The sequence below is a fragment of the Hemiscyllium ocellatum genome, chromosome 9, assembly GCF_020745735.1.
Source record: "Hemiscyllium ocellatum isolate sHemOce1 chromosome 9, sHemOce1.pat.X.cur, whole genome shotgun sequence".
In the NCBI taxonomy this organism is placed as follows: domain Eukaryota; kingdom Metazoa; phylum Chordata; class Chondrichthyes; order Orectolobiformes; family Hemiscylliidae; genus Hemiscyllium; species Hemiscyllium ocellatum.
Window position 1 is genome coordinate 16,176,939 of NC_083409.1, and position 25,376 is coordinate 16,202,314.

General features: G+C 44.7%; 1 gene segment (V, D, J or C); it reads right to left on the reverse strand.

The window, feature by feature from the left end:
• Positions 1–406: 406 nt before the first annotated feature.
• Positions 407–1,492, reverse strand: LOC132818605 (Ig kappa chain V-V region MOPC 149-like; the record flags this gene model as incomplete). The annotated part of the segment is given in 3 exon segments: positions 407–437; positions 945–1,239; positions 1,426–1,492. Coding segments are annotated over 3 exon segments (375 nt in total), but the record flags the coding sequence as incomplete, so codon positions are not given.
• Positions 1,493–25,376: the final 23,884 nt, after the last annotated feature.

Sequence of the window (25,376 nt, forward strand, 5' to 3'; positions counted from 1 at the left end):
GCTGCTGCTGTTGCTGCTGCTGCTGCTGAGGTCAGTGAGATCAGAGACTGGGACAGGGAGCCAGAGCTCACATCAAACTCTGCCCGTGTCCGTCACACTGAGACTGGCAGGAGGCTACTCACTGATTTCACTCCATGCTGCAGGAATGGGACCACAGGCTGCAAATGGACAGAGCTCCTCCACACGGTGAGTAAAACTTACTGACTTATATCTTGCTTTTTTTAAAGAGGGCATGAAAGTAAAGAAATACAGCTGGACACCCTGTTCGACACAGTGCTCCTCAATCAACCATTTCATTCACTGCAGCTTCCCACTAACACCTTCAACAAATCAGCAACTGTATTTTAGAAAGTGTGTTTCAGTATTGACAGGGTTAATAACAGAGGATTGAGGTTTACTTACTCAGTCTGAGCTTGGTTCCTTTACCGAACGTAAGACACAGTGAGAGCTCCCAGTGCAGAGGCTGTACAAAAACCTCAGCTCTCTGCTTTCCTCTTATCACTGTCAACCTCTCTCTGTCTCTGTGTGTCTATCGCTCACTCTCACCCTCTCCCTGCCCCTCTCTGTCTCTCCCTCATTCATGTGTCTTTCTCTCTCTGTCTCTCTGGGTTGTTTCCAGCTGGGCTCGGGAGGTTTGTGAAATTTATTTTTCGATGTTAAATCTTGAGGCAGCTCTTCACATGTGGCCATGGAGTGTAAGAGAGAAACTAGAGGCCTTCAGTGAGCGTTGAGACACCACAGGGACTGGAGTGTGCCGTGGACAGTGGAAATCCCAGTTTGGGGTAATTTGATCAGTTTCATTCAGATCTAACTGGATATATCACTTCAGGCAGTGAGACTGTGTGTTCATTATTATACATTTTATGTAACTGTGCGATGTGTCAGTCCAGGAGGTGGTGTTGTGCGTGTTGAGGTTTTTGTATGGCTCTGTATCACTGTGTCGAGGGTAGCTGCTATGCTGCTGACAGTAATAGTCAGCGACATCCTCATTCTGAACGTTGCTGATTGTCAGGGTGAAACTGGTCCCTGATCCACTGCCGGTGAATCGATCGGAGACTCCTGTGAATCGAGTTGCTGCATTGTAGATCAGGAGAGAGGGTTTCTGACCTTCTCGCTGCTGGTACCAAGCAAGGTAGCTGCTAATGCTTTGACTGGCCTTACAGGTGATGGTTGCGGTCTGGCCCAGTCCCACTGACAGCACCGGGGGAGACTGGGTCATGGTGATGTCCCCACTGATACCTGAGGGGTCAGAGAGAAACACAGTGAAGTCAGAACTGTCACACAAAGAGCCTGTCAAATGAGAGATTGTTGGAGACACTGAGCATTCCTCTGGTTTCAGCATTTTCCCTTCAATCACAAGTCAGTGGAATTGGAGTGAAATGGAGAGCAGCGAAAGATTCAAGGTGGAAGGAGAGAGATTTGTACCTGCGACACAGAATGCCAGGGGCCAGATCAGCTGGATGTGTGAAATCATGGTGTGTGCTCCTGTCCCTGTGCCTGGTTCCTGATAAACTCTCCCTTCACTGGGCTCTGCTTTATAAAGCTGCAGCCTGTGAGAGTCTGACTGGGTGTTCCTCAGTATGTAAATGGCATCAGGCAGAGAGAGCCACGTCAGCCCCACACACTTCCTCTTCTCTCTCTCTCTCTCTCTCTGTCTCAGAGTCATTGATGTGAACAACATTGAATGAGGCCATTTGGCCCATTGTGTCTGTGCTGGTAAACAGCGGTCTGATGACACTAATCCCATCCTCCAGCTCTTGGCCCGTTACCCTGGAGGTTACAGCAACACAAGGGAATATCTAAACACTGCTCCAATGTCACGAGAGTTTGTGACTCAACCAGCCTTTCAGGCAGTGAGTTCCAGACTCCCACCACCCTCTGGGTGAAAACATTTCTTCTCAACTCTCCTCTCACTCTCCAATTCTCCAACTCGCCTGGCCATGGACTCACTCGTGTTCAGAACGATGAGAGGGGATCTGATTGAAACATATAAAATTGTAACAGGGCTGGGCAGGGAGGAGGTTTCCCCTGGTTGGGGAGTCTGGAACCAGGGGACACAGGCTCAGGGGGATACAGGGTAGACCATTTAGGACTGAGATGAGGAAACATTTCTTCACTCAGAGGGTGGTCAACCTGTGGAATTCGCTACCACTGAAGGCTGTGGAGGACAAGGAACTGAATATATTCAAGAAAACAAGAGAGATAATTGTTTTGCATTTTAACAACTTGAAGAGAATGGGGAGAACGCAGGAATATGGCTTTGAGAGAGAGGATCAGCCATAGATCATAGAATGCCTACAGTGTGGAAACAGGCCATTTGGCCCGACAAGCCCACACTGACCCTCGAAGAAATTATGACATTCAAAAATTGATACAGCCATGATCATACTGAATGACAGAGCAGACTCAAAGGGCCGAATGGCCTACTGCTGCTCCAAGTTTCTACGTGTCCATGTCTGTGTTACCTTCAATCTCTGTACCAGGTTTTTAAGTCTTTTACTCATGTAAAAAGTGCCATCCTACCTACCCTGTCACTGTTCTGAATAATCTTATCCCTCTCTATCAGGTCCCTGTTAAGCCTTCACTGCTCAAAGCTCACATTCAGGCAGCATCCTGGGAAATCTCCCCTGTACCCTCTCAGGTACAATCACATTCTTCCCAGAGTGTGGTGACCAGGACCTGTCCCTCTCTCTCTCTGACTCACATCTGCCATTTCTTTCTCTCTACCTCTACCTCTCTCTCCCACTGTTAATCTCTTTCATGTTCTCTCTCTCTCTCTCTCTCTCCCTCTCTCTCTCTCTCTCACACACACACTCTGTCTCATAGCCACTCTCTCCAACTCACTGATGCTTTCTCACTCCATCTTATCATCTGTTTCTCCATCTCTCACTGTCTCTGTTACTCGCTCCCTCTCTCACTTCAATTAAAAGCCTCCAATTGTTATCTGTCACTCTCTATTCCTCCCTCTTTCTCTCTCCTTCCCTCTCGACCTCCCAATTTACAGTCTCTCTCCCTCTCTCTCTCTGTCATTATAAATCTACCCATACTCATCTCTCTCTCTCACACTCAACTCTACCCTCCCTCTCAACTCTCTTCATGCTTTGTCTCACACCCATCCTGTCTCTCTCTCTCTCTCTCTCTCCTTGTCTCTTTCTCTCTCTCCATCCCTCTCAGTCACACTGTCTCACATCTTGTTTCACTCTCTATCCCTCAGCCTCACCATTTCTACCTCCCTCTAACTCTCTCGGTCCCCTCACATATCTTACACCGTATCAGATGCTCGTCCCTCTATCTCTCTCTCTCACTTTCTTTCTTTCTTTCTCTCTCTCTCACACTCACACACACACACACACACGCACGCCCACACTCACTATTTTTCCCTCCATCTCTCTCTCTGCCTCACTGCTCTCTCTTTCTGACAGTGTCCTGGGTGGTGACAGTTGAATGCAGGATAAATCTCCCTCTGCTCTGCCCCACTAATGGATGTTAACCCTTGACCCCTGTCTTCTCCTGGAGTAAGGCCCTATTTCCACGTTGACCAGGGTTTGGCCTCTCTCAGGAAGATGGACAGATTCTGGTCAAATGAAGGGCAGTTCTGTGCTGTTCTGTACTGTTGGCCTATTCTCACTGGGGACTGATTTGGACACAAAGCTCATTCCATGAAGGCCCAGCAGAGAGAGGAGATCCTCAGGCCATCAGTGTGAGTTGGAGGCACAGGACAAGCTCTGACCCACTGACCCATCCTGTCCATTCACAACATGTTCCAATCCCTTCCCCTCTCCTTCCCCTTCCATGGTCAGTCTTTTCTGAAATGGAGTGGTCCCTTCCCTGTCTCACACCAAGGAGGAGATGGACAGATATTTAATGGGTAATGGGTTAAAGGATGATGGAGAGTGGGCAGGAAAGTGGAGTTGAGTCTGAGATGGGATCAGCCATGATTGTATTAAATGGTGGAGTGGGCTCGAGGGGCTGAATTGCCTGCTCCTGCTCCTAGTTCTTATGTTCCTCCACCCTCTCCCCCATCCCTCTTACTGCAACTTTGTGAACATTCTTGGAATGTTTGGACATTGAAGGAGTTATGTGAATTCAAGATTTGTGTGGATTTAATGTGGGGACAGAATTGCACACGGGCTGTGATAGCTCCTGCGGTTGAATATCCTGCTGGCAGGCTTCCGCCTTCCATATACAGAATGGGGAAGTGGGGGAGGTGGGAATGTACTGCTGGGGTACACGGCACTGTCCTCTAACAATGTGGTTGACTCTCTAGTGCCCTCTGAAATGGCCGCGCAAGGCTCTCAGTTTTATCAATTGTGACAATGTTTCAACAAAGAAATGAGACCGGACGGACCACAGGCATCGATCTAGACACCGAAAAGACAATGACAGAAACAGTCCTGTCTACCCTGCTCTGTCCTCCTTACTGACATTTGGGAGTTAGTGCCAAATTCAGGAAAGCTGTCTCACAGACTAGTCAAGCAACAGCCTGACACTGTCATACTCACAGAACCATATAGACAATGTCCCAGACACTACCATCACTGTCCCTGCATGTGTCCTGTCCCACCAGAAAGGCAGACCCAGCAGAGCTGATGACACAGTGGTCTACAGCCAGAAGGGAGTTACCCTGGGAAATCTCAAAGCTGGCTCTGGACCTCATGACACCAGGTTAAACATGGGCGAGGAAACCTCCTGGTGATTACAAGATATCTTGCTCCCTCGGCTGATGAATCAGTCTCTCCTGGGTGTTGAACAACATTTGGAGGAAGCACTGAGGGTGATGACAGCAGAGAGTGTACTCTGGGTGGGGGGTTTCAATGTCCACCACTGAGAGTGGCTCGGCAGCAGCATTACTGATCGAGCTGGTTGGTTCCTCATGGGTGTAGCTGAGGGACTGGCTCTGCAGCTGGAACCAAAAGATGGAAAAAGATGCTTGACCCCATCCTCACCAATCTTGTGGCTGTAGATGCATCTGTCCTTGACAGTGTTGGTAAGAGTGACCATCACACAGTCCTTGTGGAAACAAAGTCTGACCTTCACATTGAGAATCCCCTCCATTGTGTTGTGTGGTACTATCACCGTACTAAATAGGACAGACTCCAAACAGATATTGCAACTCAAGGCAAACTCGTAAATGGGGATGATTGCCAAAGATTGCATAATGCTCAGCACTCTTCTCAACTCCTCAGATACTGAAGCAGTCCACGTGCAAATGCAACAATATCTGGACAATATCCAGGTTTTGTCTGAGAAGTGACATTTCCCATTGGTGCCATGCAAATGCCAGCCAATCACCATCACCAATAAGAGACAAACTTAACATCGCCCCTTGACAATCAATGCTATTACCATCACTGAATCCCCACGATCAACATTCTTGAGGTGCCATTGACCAGAAACACAACTGGATTCACCAAAGAAACACAGTGGTTACAAGAGCAAGTTAGAGGCTAGGAATACTGCATCCAGTAATTCAACTCCTGATCCCCCAAAGCCTGTCAACCAAGTCAGGAGTGTGAGCAAATACTCCCCACTTGCCTGGACAGGTGCAGCTCCAACAACATTCACAGAGTCATACAGCACAGGAACAAACCCTTAAGCCAAACTTCTACATGCTGACCAGGTTTTCTGAAGTGAACTCATCTTATTTGCCTGCATTTCACACATATCCCTTGAAACCTTTCCTATCTATGTCGATTGTATCCTATGTCTTTCTTATCCACTCAAAAAGCTTGATACCATCCAGAGCAAAGCAAACTCCTTGATTGGCATCGCATTCTCAAAGCATCCAAACTCACCGTCACTGACGCTCCATAGCAGCAGTGTGTATTATCGAAAAGATGCACTGCAGAAATTCATCACCGATCTTCAGATAGCACCTTCCAAACCCATGGACAAAAATAGAAATTGCAGGAAAAGCTCAGCAGGTCTGGCAGCATCTTGGAGAGAAATCAGAATTAACATTTCAGGTTGAGCATGAAATATTAACTCTGATTTCTCTTCACAGATGCTGCCAGACCTGCTGAGCTTTTCCAGCACTTTCTATTTTTGTCTCAGATTTACAGCATCTGCAGTTCTTTTGGTTTCCCTCCAAACCCACGTTCACTTCCATTTAGAACAAGAGCAGCAGATACATGGGAACACTGTGAGCTGCAAGTTCCCCTCGAAAAAGCTTAGCATCCGGACTTGGAAATACGTCGCTGATCCCTCAGCCTTGCTGGGTTAAAATGCTGGCATTGTGGGTCAACTTACAGCTTGTGGACGATAACAATTCAAGATGGCAGCTTCCCACCACCTTCTCCAGGGCAACTAGGGACAGGGTAAAAAATGTTGGCCCAGCCGGTGAAGCCCACTTCCCACAAGTGAATATGCAAAACCAAATGAAGTGTCCCTCAGGAGGGGAGAGGGAATGTTCAGGATCCTGAACTCCATTTCCCAGCCCAGGCAGTTTGTCTCCCAATGAATGAATGAGATGCCAATTTGAAGCCCAGGTTCAGGGCAGTCTCACTCTGTGGACATGAGGTCTATAAGAGAGAATTGGAGATTGAGCTGTAAAGGAAAGATTTGCTGGGTTATGGGGAGAGAGAGGGGAGCAGTGGGATTCACTGGGTCATTCAAAGGCATGATGGGCTGAATGGCCTCCTCCTGTGCTGTCAGATTCCAGGGAGTGCAGACAGTTTACAGTTTTCTCCCATCTCAGTAACAAACACCCAGCTGCTCCAAGCTCTTTCTTTCACTTCCTCTCTTGATGAAGTTTCAACCTTGTGCTCTGACAGTCTTTGCATTTATTTTTTACACTGGGGCTTTCTGCTGTGGTCAGAATCTCTAATAATAAGTGTTCAATCAGTGACAATCACAGCAGCTAAGAGCAGTCAGGACTGAGGAGCCAGGCTCACTGGGAAACACATTGGGAAGATCAAAGCCATCCTCTTCAGCTCCTGGTACAAGCTCCATCCCTCTCCCTGAGCACTGTCTGCTGCTCAACCAGACTCTTTACAACTTTGGCCTCATCTTTGGGGCTGATTTGAGGCCCAAATCCTCCACATCACAATTATCAGCCACTGAAAATCTCAACCATGTTTTTGTGACCATTCCAATGATATCCAGGCCCACATCACAGCCACTGACTTCCGTAAACATCAGCTCATCCCAAACTCTGCTGTCTGTTTTCAAACTCACACCAAGTCCACCCCATACCCCTGCCCAAACCTCCCCACCCCACCATGACCACCACAATCCTCACTGACTGACATAAGCTCCTGGTCCAGCAACACCTCGATTTTTAAATTCTCATCCTTGTTCTCAATCTGCTCCCTGTTCTTCCACCCTCCCTATCTCTGTGACCTCCTCCAAGCTGCCTCACTCAGTGTGATCAATAATCTTGGATATATGGCTCTCTGTTTCTTCATCCAAATCATTGAGAAATATCGTGAAAAGCTGAGGTCCCAGCACAGATCCCTGGGAATACCACTACTCACATCTGTCTCATTGGAACACACGCACATTATCCTTCCTCTCTGTCTCCTAGACAGACCCATTCCTGACCCAAGGTAAATGCATTTCTCAAATTCCATCCAATTCCATGATTTGGAGATGCCGGTGTTGGACTGTTATGTAAATGTTAAAAATCACACAACACCAGGTTCTAATGCAACAGGTTTGTTTGGAAGTGTTAGCGTTTGGAGCACTGCTCCTTCATCAGATGGTTGTGGAGTGTAAGATCTGAACCAATGCTTCTTTTGTGGAACATACTTAAATGTTTTTTGGAAGTCCCGATAGACAATAGCCATCGACATTCCCTTATATCCCAAACTAATGAGCTCCTAACAAAGTGTAATCCGGTTATTTAAAGATGTCTGAACCTTTGTCAATCCAGGCTGTCTCTCTCGGACCAGTTCATATTTGTCCGTTATTCTGCCTCTAAAAACAGACTCAATCACTTCCTGACAACAGACATTCAATGGAGATGTTCATTGTAATTGAGGCTCGTAAACAGCTAGCACTGACACGAGGAGCTGAACAGCCTCCTCCTGTGCTGGCATCTTCTCTGTCTCCTTGACGGAAATATTTTACAGATTAAAAACTAAAGACCAGCAGCAAATTTTAAAATATAAATTAAAATCTCCTCAAATAATTTCCACATACAGGGCCGGGCGATGTGTAGTAATTGCACGATGGGGAAGGTGGTGGAGCCCATTGTAGCTCAGAGTGACCACATCTACAGCAAGTGTTGGTTGCTCAAGACACTCCAGCTCCGAGTTGATGAGCTGGAATCTGAGCTTCAAACACTGCGACACATCAGGGAGGGGGAGAGTTACCTGGACACTGTGTTTGGGGAGACAGTCACACCTTGTAGGTTAAATACTTCAAATTATGGCCAGTGGTCAGGGACAGGAGGGTGTGACCAAAAGTGAACAGGCCGATGCAGCCTGGATTTAGCCTTACAGGTGCCTCAGCTCCTTGTCCAACAGGAATGAGGTACTTGCTCCCTGTGTCAATGAGGAAAAGGATTGTCGGGAGAATGGGCAAATGTAGTTTGAGGATTTTGGTGATAGTGACCATAACTCTGTAAGTTTCAAAGTCATTATATAAAAAGATAAAGATAGGGCAGAAATTATAATGTCTAAACTGGGGAAAATGTAGGGATGTGTAGGTTAGGTGCATTAGCCATGGGAGATGCAGATTTACAGGGATAAGGTAGGGAGACAAGTCTGGGTGGGATGCTCTTCAGAATGTTGGTGTGGACTCATTGGTCTGAATGGCCTGTTTCACACGGTATGGATTCTATAATTCGATGACTCCTAAGGGCAGTCATTGCTGGCTTGGCCAGAGATGTCCATTTCCTATGAATGAATGAAGGAAACCACTGCACCATGGTCCAGGAGACCACTCAGACTGGGGGAGCATAAAGAAAAGAGGGGTCTTGATAATGAGGGGAACTGATAGCATCCTTTGTGAGCAGGATTGAGAGCCCCACTTGGTGTGTTTCCTGCCTGGTTTCAAGGTAAGGGCATCTCGAGCCGGCTTTTAAGTATAACAGACTTGGGGGGTGTGGAGGGGTGGGGGGGTTGAGGATCCAGTTGTTGTTGTCTGTGTTGGGACCAACAACATCAACAAAAATCGGCAAAAGCTCCTATTTGGACAATATCAGGAAAGCTATCAGAAGGATATTGATTAGACAGATGGAGAGAAATAAGAAAGAGGTGAATACAGCATCAGTGCTGAGGAACAGATTCCAGTGAATGGACCAAATACGAGTTCTATATCCGAATGCATGAAGCGTAAGGAATAAATACAATAATCTGCAGGCACAAATTCAAATTTAAGATTGTGGTATCGGATCAATTACTGAGCCATAGTTGCAGAATCATTCAGATTGGGAACGATATCTATCGGGTTAGAAGGTTCACAGGATGGATATAGGGAAATGGCAGAAGAGGTGGAGCAGCTTCATTGATGAGGGAAAAAATGGCTTCAATGGTGAGGGAGGTCATAATGAGGAGAAAACATTCAGTGGGACTGAGGAGCAGGAAAGGATCGAAAACTGTAATAGATGTTGGATACAGACCCCCCTGACAGCAGCTCTGAGGTGCTGGATTATATAAATGGAGGAATTAGACAAGTGTGTAGCAAAGCCAGTGTATTATTAATGGGGAAGTTTAACTTTAACTTAGATTGGGAGACAGACAAGCCCTCTGTCAGAAAGGTAGTGAATTGCTGCTGTGTGTCCAGAATAGTTTCCAACAGCAATAGGTCCTGGATACAACAAGGGGACAAGCAATATTGGAATTAGTAATGAATAATGAGCCAGATTTAGTTCGTAACTATTTGTGCATGAATATTTATCAAATAGTGATCATAACATGATCTAGTTCAGTGTCGCATTTGAAAGTAAAAAGCATGAATCAGCTGCTAGAATTTGAGATTAAGGTAAGGGCCGACTTTAACGAGATGCGACAGAGACAGTCCACAGTAAACTGGGAAAATCAGCTCATGGGTAAAACAACTGAAGAACAGTGGGGAATACTTAAAGGAACATTCAGCACAAAACAAAGCCAGTTTATACCTGAGAGGGAAAAGCGAACAAACAACAATGGTCAATTAAAGAGATAAGGGAAAGAATAAAATGTTTAAAAAAGGCTTACAGAAAAGCCAAAAAAAGGACAGATTCCGCTGAATGGGAAGGATACAAAAGGGCCCCATATCAGCTTCTAAGAGCTACCAAAAGGGATTCTGAAAGGAAACATGTAAGGGATAACAAAATCAATAAGGAGAAATGTTACAGTTCCATAAAAGGGAAGCTGGGAGGTCAGGAGCAATGTTGGCCATTAAAGACTGAAAGTGACAATGGGGAAATGACAGCCATGTTAAATAAATACTTTACCTCAAGATTTGCAGCAGAAAAGGAAGAGGACTTGCCTGAAGTCCCAAAGGAATTAACAGAGGATCTGTGTCAGGGACTGATTAGATTCCCTGCAGTGTGCAAACATGCCTTTTGGCCCAACCAGTCCACACCGACCCTCCGAAGAGTAACCCACCCAGACCCATTTTCCCTCTGACTAATGCACCTAACGCTATGGGCAATTTAGTATGGCCAATTCACCTGACCTGCACATCTTTGGATAGTAGAAGGAAACCCATGCAGACAATGTGCAAACTCCACACAGGCAGTTGCCCGAGGCTGGAATTGAACCTGGGACTCTGGTGCTGTGAGGCAGCAGTGCTAACCACTGTGTCACCTAAATAAAGTTAATGTCAATAGAACATGTGTAATAAGGAAAATAATGGAACTAAAGAGTGACAAATCCTCAGGACCTGAGAGTGATAAAGTAGTCATAGACCACATTGCAGATACCCTGACTATAATCTTTCAGAGTTACCTGGATTCAGGAGTCGTACTTCTGAATTGGAAAATTGCAAATTTCATTTCACATTTAACAAGAATGTTAGAGAAAAACCAGGGAATTACAGGTCACGAAGCCAACGTTTGTGGTGTGGAAATTGTTGCTGTCTATAATCAAGGATGGGGGTAACTGAAGACCTTGAAAATGGTCAGTTAATCGGGGAGAATCAACATGGATTCATGACAAGTTGGTCATGGTGAAAAAAACTCATTGAACATTTTTGAAGAGGAAACAAAATTACTGGACACAGTAATGTCAATGGATGTTGTTTATAGGCACTTCCAGAAGGCATTTGATAAAATCCCATGTAAGAAACTGTTCAACTCAGTTAGAAATCCACAGAATTGAGGCTAAAATACTGCCATACCGAAATTGGTTGACAGGTGACAGAAAATAGGGATCATGGATAAGTGCTGAAATTGGCAGGATGTGACCAGTGGTGTCCAATAGGAATGTGTGCGCACACCTCAATTATTTACATTATTTATTAATGCATTGGATAATGGCATAGAAAGTCAGATACTCTAGTTTGCTAATGACACAAAGTTAGACAGCTTTGTAGGTAGTGTTCATAGAGTCAGAGAGTCAGCATTCATCCAGTGCAATCTTTAACAGAGTATAATTTACATAGAACTCCTTGACTCCATCTCTCTCACTCATTCTCTCTCCCCACCCCTCTCTAACTCAGCTGCATAGATCTCACTCTGAGTTCCATTCCTCTTTCTCTGTCCAAGCTCTATCCCCCTCTCTCTTAGTGCTCCATCTCTCTCTCTCTCTCTCTGTGTGTCTCTCTCTCTCTGTCCCTGTGCTCCATCTCTTGCTCTCTAAGCCGTATCCCTCCCTCCATTTCAGCTGCTGGGAGTTCGATCTGAGCCAATGCCAGTGAATCCCATGGAGAATAATGACGGGATATTTGGAGTGTGAGTTTGATGATGTAAATGTGAACCATTGCAGCAAAGACATTACAGATGGTTTGTACAGACAGCAAAGCCCAAACCAGAGCATTGTGTCAATCAACACAGACCTAATGAAAGCTTCAATAAAATAATTATAAATGCGATTCTCAGAGATATCATTATTCTAGTTACAAATGGCTATTTCTCAGTGAAGATCCATCCTGCTGAATATTAGATACAGCTGGGCTTTGAAGAAATATTGGGCAGATGGAGTGTAATGTGGGGGAGTGTGACCTTGTTCACTTTCACAATAATCATTCAAATGTGACTGGAGAGTTGTTAAGTCCACAGAGCAAAACTTGCCATTGGGTATAATCCATTAGGTGTGATAAATACAGAAACTCGCTTAGTTCTAGTTATCAGTGAGTTCTTGTCAACATCCTTTTAACAAATCAATTTTATACAAGAATGACATACAACAAACCCTCTCTATACAACCTTCTCAGCTGGGAATAGGGCATCCCATATGCCTTCTTCACCACCCTGTCTAGCTATGCTGATAACTTCCGGGATTGATGGAGTTGTACACCAAGGTCCTTTTGTTCCTCAGTACTCCCAAGGAACATAAGAACATAAGAACTAGGAGCAGGAGTAGGCCATCTGTCCCTTCAACCCTGCTCTGCCATTCAATAAGATCATGGCTGATCTTTTCATGGACTCAGCTCCACATTAGACCATAAGACAAAGGAGTGGAAGTAAGGCCATTTGGCCCATCGAGTCCACTCCGTCATTCAATCATGGGTGATGGGCATTGAAGGACAGTTACCCGCACTCTCCCTGTAGCCCTTAATTCTGTCCAAGATTAAGAATTTATCAATCTCTGCCTTGAAGACATTTAATATTTCAGCCGCCACTGCGCTCTGTGGCAATGAATTCCAAAGGCCCATCACTCTCTAGCTGAAGAAATGTCTCCTCAGTTATGTTTTAAACTGACCCCCTCTAACTCTAAGGCTGTGCCCATGGGTTCTAGTACCCCCACCTAATGGAAACAATTTCCCAGCATCCACCCTTTCAAAACCATGCATTATCTTGTAAGTTTCTATTAGATCTCCCCTTCTAAAGTCGAATGAATACAATCCCAAGATCCTCAGCCATTCATCATATATTAGGATTACCATTCCAGGGCTCACCCATGTGAATCTCCACTGGACACGGTCCAGTGTCAATATGTCCTTCCTGAGGTGTGGGGCACAAAAGTGGACTAAATGGGGCCTAACCAGAGCTTTATAAAGTCTCAGTAGCACATCTCATTTTACATTCCAACCCTCTTGAGATAAACTGGAGAAAGTGAGGACTGCAGATGCTGGAGATCAGAGCTGAAAAATGTGTTGCTGGAAAAGTGCAACAGGTCAGGCAGCATCCAAGGAGCAGGAGAATTGACGTTTCAGGCATAAGCCCTTTTTCATTCCTGCTGCGCATTTTCAGCAACACATTTTTCAGCTCTTGAGATAAATGACAATATTACATTTGCTTTCTTAACCACGGATTCAACCTGCAAGTTAACCTTTAGAGAATCCGGGACTAGCATTCCCAGATCACTTTGTACTTTGGCTTTATGTATGTTCTCACCGTTTAGAAAATTGTCCATGCCTGTAGTCTTTTTTCTGAAGTTCAAGACTTGGCATTTACTCTCACTGTATCTCTTAATTCCTTTATTGTTCAAAAAATCTACTTAGCTTTAAAACATTTACTGAAGTAGCATCAATTTCTTCATTGAGCAAGGAATTTCATAGATTTATGACCCTCTGGGTAAGAGGTTCCTTCTCAATTCAGTCCTAAATCTGCTCCCCCTAATTTTGAGGTTAAACCCTCTTGTTTTAGTTCCACCTGCCAGTGAGGACATCCTCTCTACTTCTGTCTTATCTATTCTCTTTATAATTTTATTTGTTTCTATAAGATTCCCCTCATTCTTCTAAGTTCCAATGAATATATCCCAGTCTACACAGTCTCCCTTCATAAGCGAAACCCCTCCACCCCAGAATCAGCCTGGTGAACTTTCTCTGCATCCCTCCAGTGCCAGTATTGCCTTTTTCAAGTAAGGAGACCATTACTGCATGCAGTACTCCAGGTGTGGTCTCACCAGCACCCTGTACAGCTGCAACATAATCTTCCCGCTTTTTGAACTCAATCCCTTTAGCAATGAAGGACAAAATTCCATTTGCCTTCCTAATTGCTTGTTTTATCTGTAGACCAACCCTCTGTGATTCATGCATAAGGATACTCAAGGTACATGCCTTTCATTGTGTATATCCTTCCCTTATTAGACCTCCCAAGTTGGATCACCTCAGAGGTATGAGGATTAAATTACATCTGCCATTGCTCTGCCCAATTTACCAGCTGACCAATATCAGACTGTAGCCTGAGACCCGGTAATCCAAGATGGCCGCAGAGTCAGACACTTCAGAACGAGTTCATCTGCTCCGTCTGTTTCCTTTTCTTCTTTCTATCCCACTTCTCTTTTCATTTTCTTTTGTGTTTTTCTTTTGTCCTTCTCCCTAATTTCTTCTCCCGGACTCGGACTCCCAGCCTCAGTTACCAGTCCTCTGACCCAGTGCAGACCTAATGATGTGGCCTCTTGGCTTGATGTGGCAGTGTCCTGGCCTGGCAAGGAGACCTTCCAGAGCTGAAAATGTGTTGCTGGAAAAGCGCAGCAGGTCAGGCAGCATCCAAGGAGCAGGAGAGTCGGCGTTTCCGGCATGAGCCCTTCTTCAGGGATACCTTCCAGCCCAACGAGGCAGTCCAACATGATGGCCTCTGTTTGATGTGGTGGCCTCTCAGCCCAGCGTGATGGTCACTCGGCCTAGTGTAGCGATCTCTGAGTGGCCCAGAGTGGTTCTCTCTCAGCCCACATAGTGGTCCTTTCTGTATATGGTGGTCTCTCCACCCGGGAAGGCCTCAGCGTGGACTTCCGGTCTCGAGATGATGACTTAAAGAATAATCCCATGGTAGCTAAGTTCTTAAGAAATGCTGTAATGTTTGAACTTTCAGCTTTATTTCTTCATTTTCTACTTAAAACTAAAAAAGATCTGCAACGTGTAACCTTGAACTTTATTCTTTCTTTCTACCTTGTTCTTACGATTCTGTACTGAGGTCCTTGTACCTAAGATGGCGCCTTGTGAGGTGACGTTACATACTTTTCACTGTACTCCAATACTTTTGCAATCGAGAACACGTGACAATAAACTTAAATAAAAATCAAATCAATATCAATAACACCACCAATTTATGTGGCCTCTGAAAACTTTCTAATTTTACAATCACAGTCAATTTGTTAATGTACATTACAAACAGCAAGGGTCCCAGCCCCAGTCCCTGTCTTACACCACTGGTCACAGGCTTCCAATCACAAAGACAACCCTCCACCATCACTCTTTGCCTCATATTTGGATCCAATTTGCCAAAATGCCGTGGATCCCATGGGCTCTTACCATAACTCCAGGAAAGGCAAGAGAGGTAGGCAAGTAGTCCAGGAGTCTTCTGTGGTTATTCCCATTTCAAACAAGTATGCTGTTTTGGAAAATGTAGGGGGTGATGGAAACTCAGGGGTACTTAGCATGAGCAGCCAAGTTTCTGGTATTGACACTGGCTCTAATGTAATGGGAGGTACGTCGGGTTCCAAACAATCGACTGTGTTAGGGGACTCTCTAGCCCGAGGTACAGACAGACATTTCAGTGGCCAGCAGTAAAAAATCAGAATTTAAAAAGGAGGTCCTCAAGAGTAGTAATATCTGAATTACTCCTGGTGCTATGAGCTAGTGAGGGCAGGAACAGGAGGATAGAGCAGATGAATGCATGGCTGAGGAGCTGGTGTATGGGAGAAGGATTCACATTTTTGGATCTTTGGAAGCTGTTTTGAGGTAGAAGTAACCTGTACAAGAAGGACAGATTGCACCTAAATTGGAAGGGGACTAATATACTGGCAGGGAGATTTGCTAGAGCTGCTCAGGAGGATTTAAACTAGTAAGGTGGGCGGGTGGGACCCAGGGAGATAGTGAGGAAAGATTTCATCCTCAGATTGGTAAAGTTGAGAACAAAGGCAAGTCAAACAGTCAGGGCAGGCGGGGACAAAGCAGAGAACAAGGTAAGACTGATAAATTAAACTGCATTTATTTCACTGCAAGAGGCCTAACAGGGAAGGAAGATGAACATGGGGCGTGGTTAGGAACATGGGACTGGGATATCATAGCAATTACAGAAATATGGCTCAGGGATGGACAGGACTGACCGTTTAATGTTCTAGGATACAAATGCTACAGGAAGGACAGAAAGGGAGGCACAAGAGGAGGGAGAGTGGCATTTTTGATAAGGGATAGCATTACAGCTGTACTTAGGGAGGATATTCCCAGAAATACATCCAGGGAAGTTATTCGGATGGAACTGAGAAAAAAGAAGGGGATGATCACCTTGTTGGGATTATAATATAGCTCCCCTCCAGTAGTCAGCGGGAAATTGACAAACAAATTTGTAAGGAGATTTCAGTTATCAGTAAGAATAATGGGGTGGTTATAGGAGGGGATTTTAACTTTCCAAACATAGACTGTGACTGCTATAGTGTGAAGGGTTTAGATGTAGAGGAATTTGTTAAGTGCGTACAATACAATTTTCTGATTCAGAATGTGGATGTACCGACTAGAGAAGGTGCAAAGCTCAACCTTGGAAATAAGGCAGGGCAGGTGACTGAGGTGTCAGTGGAGGAGCACTTTTGGTCAGCGACCATAATTCTATTCATTTTAAAATAGTGAAGGAAAAGGATAGACCAGATCCAGAAGTTGGAGTTCTAAATTGGAGGAAGGCTAATTTTGCCAGTATTAGGCAAGAACTCTGAAAAGCTGATTGGGGGCAGTTGCTCGCAGGTCATGGGACAGCTGGAAAATAGGAAGCCTTCAGAAATGAGATAAATTGAGCCCAGAGATAGTATATTCTAGTTACGGTGAAAGGAAAGGCTGGTAGGTGTAGGGAATATTGGATGATGAGAGAAGTTGAGGGTTTGGTTGAGAAAAAGGATGAAGCATATGTCAGGTATAGACAGGATAGATTGAGTGAATCCTTAGATGGATACAAAGGCAGTAGGAGTACACTTAAGATGGAAATCAGGAGGGCAACAACATGAGATAGCTTTGGCAAATAGGGTTAAGGAGAATACAGAGGGGTTTTATGAATACATTAAGGACAAGAGGGTAACTAAGGAGAGAATAGGGCCCCTCAAAGATCAGCAAGGCGACCTTTGTGTGGAGCCGCAGGAGATGGGGCAGATACCAAATGAGTATTTTGCTTCACTAACTGTGGAGAAGGATATTGAAGATATAGAATGCAGGGAAATAGATGGTGATATCTTGAAAAATGTTCATATTACAGATGAGGAGGTGCCAGATGTCTTTGAAATGCATAAATGTGGATAAATCCCCAAGACCTAATTAGGTATACCCTAGGACTCTGTCGGAAGCTAGGGAAGTGATTGCTGGGCCTCTTACTGTGATATTTGTATCCTCAATAGTCACAAAAGATGTGCCAGAAGACTGGAGGTTCACTAATTGGTGCCACTACTTAAGAAAGGTGGTAAGGAAAAGCCAGGGAACTGTAGACCAGTCAGCCAGACGTCAATTGTGAGGAAGTTATTGGAAGGAATCCTGAGGGACAGATTGTCCATAAATTTGGAAAGGCAAAGACTGATTAGGGATAGTCAGCATGGTTCTGTGCATGGGAAATCATGTCTCACAAACTTGATTGAGTTTTTTGAAGAAGTAACAGAAAGAATTGATGAGGGCAGAACGTTACACTGGATCTGTATGGACTTCAGTAAGACATTCAACAAGGTTCCCCATGGAAGATTGGTTAGCAAGGTTAGATCTCATGGAATACAGTTAGAACTAGCCATTTGGATACAGAACTGGCTCAAAGGTAGAAGACAGTGGGTGATGGTGGAGGGTTGTTTTTCAGACGGGACGTCTCTGACCAGTGGAGTGTCATAAGGATTGGTGCTGGGCAACTACTTTTTGTCATTTACATAAATGATTTGGATGTGAACATAGGAGGTAGAGTTAGTAAGTTTGCAAATGACACCAAAATTGGAGGTGTAGTGGACAGCGAAGAAAGTTACCTCAGATTACACCAGGATCTTGATCCGATGGGCCAATGGGCTGAGGAATTGCAGATGGAGTTTAATTTAGATAAATGCAAGGTGCTGCAGTTAGGAAAGCAAATCTTAGCAGGACTTATACACTTAATGGTCAGGTTCTCGGGAGTGTTGCTGAACAAAGAGACCTTGGAGTGCAGGTTCATATCTCTTTGAATGTAGAGTCGTAGGTAGGTAGGATAATGAAGACGACATTTGGTATGCTTTACTTTATTGATTAGAGAATTGAGTATGGGTGTTGGGAGGTCACCTAAACCACTTTTGGAGTATTGTGTTCAATTCTGATCTCCTTCCTATCAGAAAGATGTTGTGAAACTAGAAAGGGTTCAGAAAAGATTTACAAGGATGTTACTAGGGTTGGAGGATTTAAGCTATACGGAGAAGTTAAATAGACTAGGGATGTTTTCCCTTGAGTGAGGTGTGACCTTACAGAGGTCCCTGCTGAGGGGTGACCTTACAGAGGTTTACAAAATCATGAGGGACATGGATTGGGCAAAGAGACCAAGTCTTTTCCCTGAGCTGGTGGAGTCCAGTAATAGAGGGCATGGGTTTAGGGTAAGAGGGGAAAGATATAAAAGAGACTTGAGAAGCAACTTTTTCACGCACAGAGTGGTGCAAGTGCAGAATGGGGCTGCCAGAGGAAGTGGTAGAGGCTGGTACAATTACAACATTTAAAAGGCATCTGAATGGGTATATCAATAGGAAGGGTTTGGAGGGATCTGGGCCAGGTGTTGGCAGGTGGGACTAGATTGGGTTGGGATGTCTGGTTGGCATGGACAAGTTGGACCTTAGGGTCTGTTTCCATGCTGTACATCTCTATGACTCTATGACTCTAGAAGGAGGCTGTTCAGCCCCTTGTGTCAGTACTAGCTGTTTACTAACCTCACTCACAATGAACATCTCCATTGAATTCTGGATGAGTGGTGCTGGAAGAGCACAGCCATTCAGCCAGCATCCGAGGAGCAGCGAAATCGATGTTTCGGGCATAAGCCCTTCATCAGGAATAAAGGCAGTGAGCCTGTAGCGTGGAGAGATAAGCTAGAGGAGGGTGGGGGTGGGGAGAAAGTAGCATAGAGTACAAGCAAATGTGTCTGTGGTAGCGAGTTTGTTTCATGAAATGTTTGAAGAGCTTCAGGGCAGAGGAAATGACCTGGGAGTTGCAGTGGGAGAGGGACTCCCTGAGATTATTGTAGAGAGAAGCTCTTCAACCATGTCATGAAACAAACTCGCTCCCACAGCCACATTTGCCTGTACTCTATGCTACTTTCTCCCCACCCCCACCCTCCTCTAGCTTATCTCTCCACACTTCAGGCTCACTGCCTTTATTCCTGATGAAGGGCTTTAGCCCGAAACGTCGATTTCGCTGCTCCTCGGATGCCGCCTGAACTGCTGTGCTCTTCCAGCACCATTAATCCAGAATCTGGTTTCCTGCATCTGCAGACATTGTTTTTATCTCTGTTGAATGTCTATTGTTGGGAAGTAATTAAATCTGTTTAGAGACAGAATGTCCGACAAATGTGAACAGATCAGAGTAAGTCAGCATGGATTAAAAAGGGTCAGACTTCTTTAACTAACCTGGTTACATGTTTTAACGAGGTCACTAATGTGTGAGATAAGGGAATGTGTTGTTTATATGGACGTCCAGATGACATTCAAGGAAGTTCTGCACAAGTGTTATAATGTTATCGTTGGAACAAAGAGATGACAGATAAACATATTCTGGATCTTTCTGCACAAATGAATTCTCAAATAAATCTCAGACATGTTGGTGAACTTGGGGTTTTATCAGAGGAAGGAGCTGAAGGAAGTCAGTTGTTGGAGAAAAATGGTTCTGGGAAAATTAGAATGTCTTAAATCAGCAGGGCCAAATAATCTATTTTCAGGAGTGCTTCAGGAAGTGGTTGTAAAATATGAGAAACATTGATGGTTATCTGTTTGTCGACTGTGGAATAGGTCCTACAAAATGGAGGGAGTTAATTTAACACGCCTATTGAAAGAGAGAGAGAGAGAGGGAAAATAAGAAATTTTAGACCAATTAGCCAGAAGTCAGCAGTGGAGAAAATGCTTAAGTTCATTATAAAATATTTTATAGCTTAGCACTTTGAAAACAGTGGCAGAACTGGACAGAGTCGGCATGAATTGTCGAAAGGGAAATCATGCTTAAAAAATCGACTGGAATTGTTTGAGGATATAGTGAGTGGATTTGATAAGGGGGGGGCCCATGGATATGGTTTGTTTGGACTTTGTAAGGGGAATAGATCGGCGGTTCTGTGGTCAAAAACAAGACTCACGAATAGCATGTTGCCTCCCAGTTGTACGACTCAGGCATGTCTCAGATCGGCTGCAGGACATTCTGAAGGGGTGGGTGAACAGCTAGCTGTGATGGTGCATGAAGGGACTGATGATATCGTAATAAATGGAATGGGGTCCTACAAGCAGAATTTATGGAGTGAGGAACCATATTAAAATGTAGGATCTCAGAGGTAGTAATCTCAGGATTGCTCCCAGTGCCATGTGCTAGTCAGAGTCGAAATGAAAATATAGGCAGGATGAATGTGTGGCTTGAGAGATGGTGCAGGAGGGAGGGGTTCAGGTTTTTGGGACATTGGGACTGGTTCCTGGGGAGGTGGGACAATTACAAATCGAGTGGTCTACACCTGGGCAGGACTGGAACCAGTGTCCTGAGGGATGTGTTTGATCACACTCTTGGGGAGGGTTCAAAATAGTGTAGCAGAGGGATGGGAACCAAATGAGGAGGTTAGTGGGCAATAAGGAGGGAGTAACTAAAGCCTGTCAGGAACTAGATATTGAAGTCAGCGTGACTAAGGTTAAGAGTAGGTAGGGAGCAGATGATGAATGCAAAGGGACAGATGGTCTGAGATGCATTTGTTTTAATGTGAGAAGTGTAGTAGGTAAGGCAGAGGAATTTAGGGCTTGGACTAGTATCTGGGAGTATGATGTTATTGCTATTACTGAGACGTGGTTGAGGGAATGGCAAGATTGTTAACTAAATATCCCAGGATACAGATGTATCAGATGCGTTCGAGAGGGAAGTAAAAGGGATGGAGGAGTTGCATTACTGGTCAGAGTGGATATCACAGGTGTGGTGAAGGAGGGCACTATGGAGGACTCGAGCAGTGGGGCAATATGGGCAGAGGTCAGAAACAGGAAGGGTGCAGTAACAATGTTGGTGCTATCCTACAAGCCTCCTAACAGTGAACGTGAGATAGAGGTACAAATATGTAAACAGATTATGGAAAGATGTAGGAGTAACAAGGTGGTGGTGATGGAAGATTTTAATTTTCCCAACATTGACTGGGATTCACTTCATGTTAGAAGTTAAAATGGAGCAGAATTTGTAAGAAGCATCCAGGAGGATTTCACAGAGTAATGTGGAAGTAGTCTAACTTAGGAAGGGGCCATACTGGGCTGGTGTTGGGGAATGAGCCCGGCCAGGTGGTTGAAATTTCAGTCGGGGATTACTTTGGAAGAGTGATCACAATTCCATACGTTTTAGAATGCTCATGGACAAAGATGAGAGTGGTCCTAAAGGAAGAGGGCTAAAGTGGAGGAAGGCCAACTATCCCAAAATTTGGTAGGAGCTGGGGAATGTGGATTGGGAGCAGCTGTTTAAAGGGAAATCCACATTTGATATGTGGGTGGCTTTTAAAGAGAGGTTGACTAGAGTCAGGACAGACATGTCCCTGTGAAAATAAAGGATTGAAATGGCAGAATTAGGGAACGCTGGATGACAGATGAATTTGTGAGATTAGCTAAGAGGAAAAAGGATGCATACATAAGGTCTAAGTGGCTGAAAACAGACAAAGCTTTGGAAGAATATCGTGAAAGTAGGACCAATCTGAAGTGAGGAATTAAAAGGGCTAAAGGGGTCACAAAATATCATGAAGGAAAATCCCAAATCCTTTTATTCATACATAAGGAGCAAGTGGGTGACTAGAGAAAGGGTTGGCCCACTCAAGGACAAAGGAGGAAAGATATGTGTGGAGTCAGAAAATGGATGAGATTCTTAATGAGTGCTTTATGTCGGTATTCACCAAGGAGAGGGAAATGACAGATGTTGAAGTTGGGGATAGGTGTTTGATTACTCGAGGGCAAGTCGATTTAAGTAGGGAGGAAGTGTTGGGTATTTTAAAAGGCATCAAGGTGGACAAGTCCCCAGGTCAGGATGGGATCGATCCCAGCTTACTGAGGGAAGCAAGAGAGGAAATAGCTGGGGCCTTAATCGATATCTTTGTAGCAACCCTGAACATGGATGAGGGTCCCAGAGGACTGGAGAATTGCTAATGTTTAAGAAGGGTAGCCAGGATAATCCAGGTAACTATCAACCAGTGAGCCTGATGTAGTGGTAGGGAAGCTGCTGGAGAAGATACTGAGGGATAAGATCTATTTACTTTTGGAAGAAAATTGACTTATCAGTTATAGGCAGCATGAAGTTGTGCAGGGAATGTCGTGTCTTACCAACTTTGTAGATTTTTTTGAAGAACTGATGAAGTTGATTGAGGAGGGATGGGCTGTGGATGTCATACGCATGGACTTCAGTAAGGTGTTTGATAAAGTTCCCCATGCTAGCCTGATAAAGAAATTTAAGTCGCATGGGGTCCAGAGTGTACTCACTAGATGGGTAGTGAACAGGTTGGGCAACAGAAGACAGACAGTAGTGGTGGGAGTACTTTCTCAAAATGGAGAACAGGAATCCGTGCTGGTACCGCTCTTGTTTTTGATCTACATAAATGATCTGGAGGAAGGTATAGGTGGTCTGATTAGCAAGTTTGCAGATGACACTAAGATTGGTGGAGTAGCAGATAGTGAAGGGGACTGTCAGAGAATGCAGCAGAATATAGATAGATTGGAGAGTTGGGCAGAGAAACGGATGGATGGAGTTCAAGCCAGGCAAATGCAGTCTGATGAATTTTGGAAGATCCAAATCTGGAGTAAACTGTACGGTGAATGGAACACCCTGGGAAAATTGATGCCCAGAGCGACCTGGGTGTTCAGGTCCATTGTACCCTGGAGGTGACAACACAGGTCGACAGAGTGGTCAAGAAGGCATCTTCCTTCACCAGACGTGGTATTCAGTACAAGAGTTGGAAGGTCATATTAGAATTATATCAGACTTTGGCTTGGCCACATTTGGAATACTGCGTACAGTTCTGGTTGCCACATTACCAGAAAGATGTGGATGCTTTGGAGAGGGTGTAGAGGAGGTTCACCAGGATTGCCTGGTATGGAGGGCACTAGCTATGAAGAGAGGCTTAGTAGATTAGGATTATTTTCATTAGAAAGTCAAATGTTGAGGGGGGACCAGATTGGGGTCTACAAAATCATGAGAGATATAGACAGGGTGGATAGCAAGAAGCTTTTTCCCAGAGTGGGGGACTCAATTACTCTGGGGTCATGAGTTCAAGGTGAGAGTGGAAATATTTAAGGGAGATATGTATGGAAAGTTCTTCACACAGAGGGTGATTGGTCCTGGAACACGTTGCCAGTGGAGGTGGTAGAGGCAGGCACAATAGCATCATTTAAGATATATCTAGATAGATACATGGATGGGCAGGGAGCAAAGGGAGACAGACCCTTGGAAAATTGATGACAGGTTTAGATGGAGGATATGGACCAGTGCAGGCTAGTAGGGCCGAAGGGCCAGTTCTTGTGCTGTAATTTTCGTTGCTCTTTGTTCTTTGAACTGAGGAAGCTCAAAGGAACAGAGTGATCTTGGGGTGCTTCTCCACTGATCCCTGAATATGGCAAGACAGGTTAACAGAGCAGTTATGAAGGCATAGGGGACACTTGCCTTTGTCATGTCAGGTATTGGTTATAAAAGCAGGAGGATATGGTGCAGTTAAGCAGAACATTGGTTAGGCCACAGCTGGAGTACTGTGTGCAGTTCAGGTCACCACACTGTAGGAAGGAGGTGATTGCACTGGATGGGGTGCAGAGGGGAATCACCAGGATGTTGTGTGGGATGGAACCTCTCAGTGATGAAGAGAAATTGGATCAGCTCGGGTTGTTTTCTTCAGAGCAGAGAAGGTGGAGGGGGGGACCTGATAGAGGTGTATAAGGTTATGAGGGGAATGGACAGGGAGGAGAGAAAGCAGCTGTTCTCCTTCTTGGGAGGGTCAATAACAAGTTGACTCACATTCAATGTGAAAGCTAGGAGGCTTCAAGATGTTTTAAGGAAAATGTTTTTCATCCAGAGGTTGGTGTGCATCTGGAATGCACAGCCAGAGAGGGGAGTTGAGGTGGGAAACCTCACAAAGTTTAAAATGTACTTGGGTGAGCAGTTGAAATGTCATAACATTCAAGCTGTGGGCCTCATGTTGGAAAGTGGGACTGGTATAGGTTTAGTGTAGTTTGGCTGGTACACAGTTAATGAACTGAAGGGCCTCCTCTGTACTGTGTGATTTTATGATTCTGTCGTGGGTAGTTTCAGGCTCCTTAACTGAGGAAGGATGTTCTGGCTGTGGGGGGAGGGCAGTGAAGGTTTACCAGACTGATTCCTGGGAGGACAGCACTTAGATCTGATGAGAAACTGGATCAGTTAGGATTATATTCATTGGCACTTAGAAGATTGAAAGGAATCATATTGTAACCTTGAAAATCCGAACAGGACAAGACTAGAACAACACAGGGAGGATGTTCCTGATGACTGGGGAATCCAGAACTACGAATTATGGTTTAAAGAAAAGGGAAAGGTTATTTCAGACTGAGCTGAGGAGACATTTCTTTAGCCAGAGACTGGGAAACTCGTGGAATATTCTATCACAGAAAGCAGTTGAGACCAAAACATTCAATATTTTCAAGAGAGGATAAGTATTTTCTTAGGACTAAAGGGGATAAATTTTATGGAGAAAAAATGGGAGCAGGGGACTAAGTTGGATGATCAGCCATGGTCATATTGAATGGCAGAGCCAACTCGAAGGGCTGAATGGCTTCCTCTTGCTCCTAGTTCCTTTGTTTCTATGTTTGTTCATAAACATGGAAACATATGGAATTATAGAGTCTTAGAGCCATCGAGTCCTACAGCACAGAGACAGGCCCTTTGGCCCAAACTGGACCGTGCTGACCAAAATTTCCATCCATGCTAACCCCATTTCCCTGCACTTGGCCCATATCCTTCAAATGTTTTCCTATCTATGTATTTGTCCAAATGTCTTTTAAATGTTGTTAATGTATCCACCTCAATCACTTCAGCTGGCATCTCATTCCACATGCGTGCCACCCTCTGTGTAAAAATGTTGCCCCTCAGGTTCCCTTTTATTCATTCCTCTCTAACACTAAACTGATGCCCTCTCATCCTCGATTCTCCAAACCTATCCATGTCTCTCATGATCTTATACACTTCTAAAGGTTTCCCAACCAGTCTCC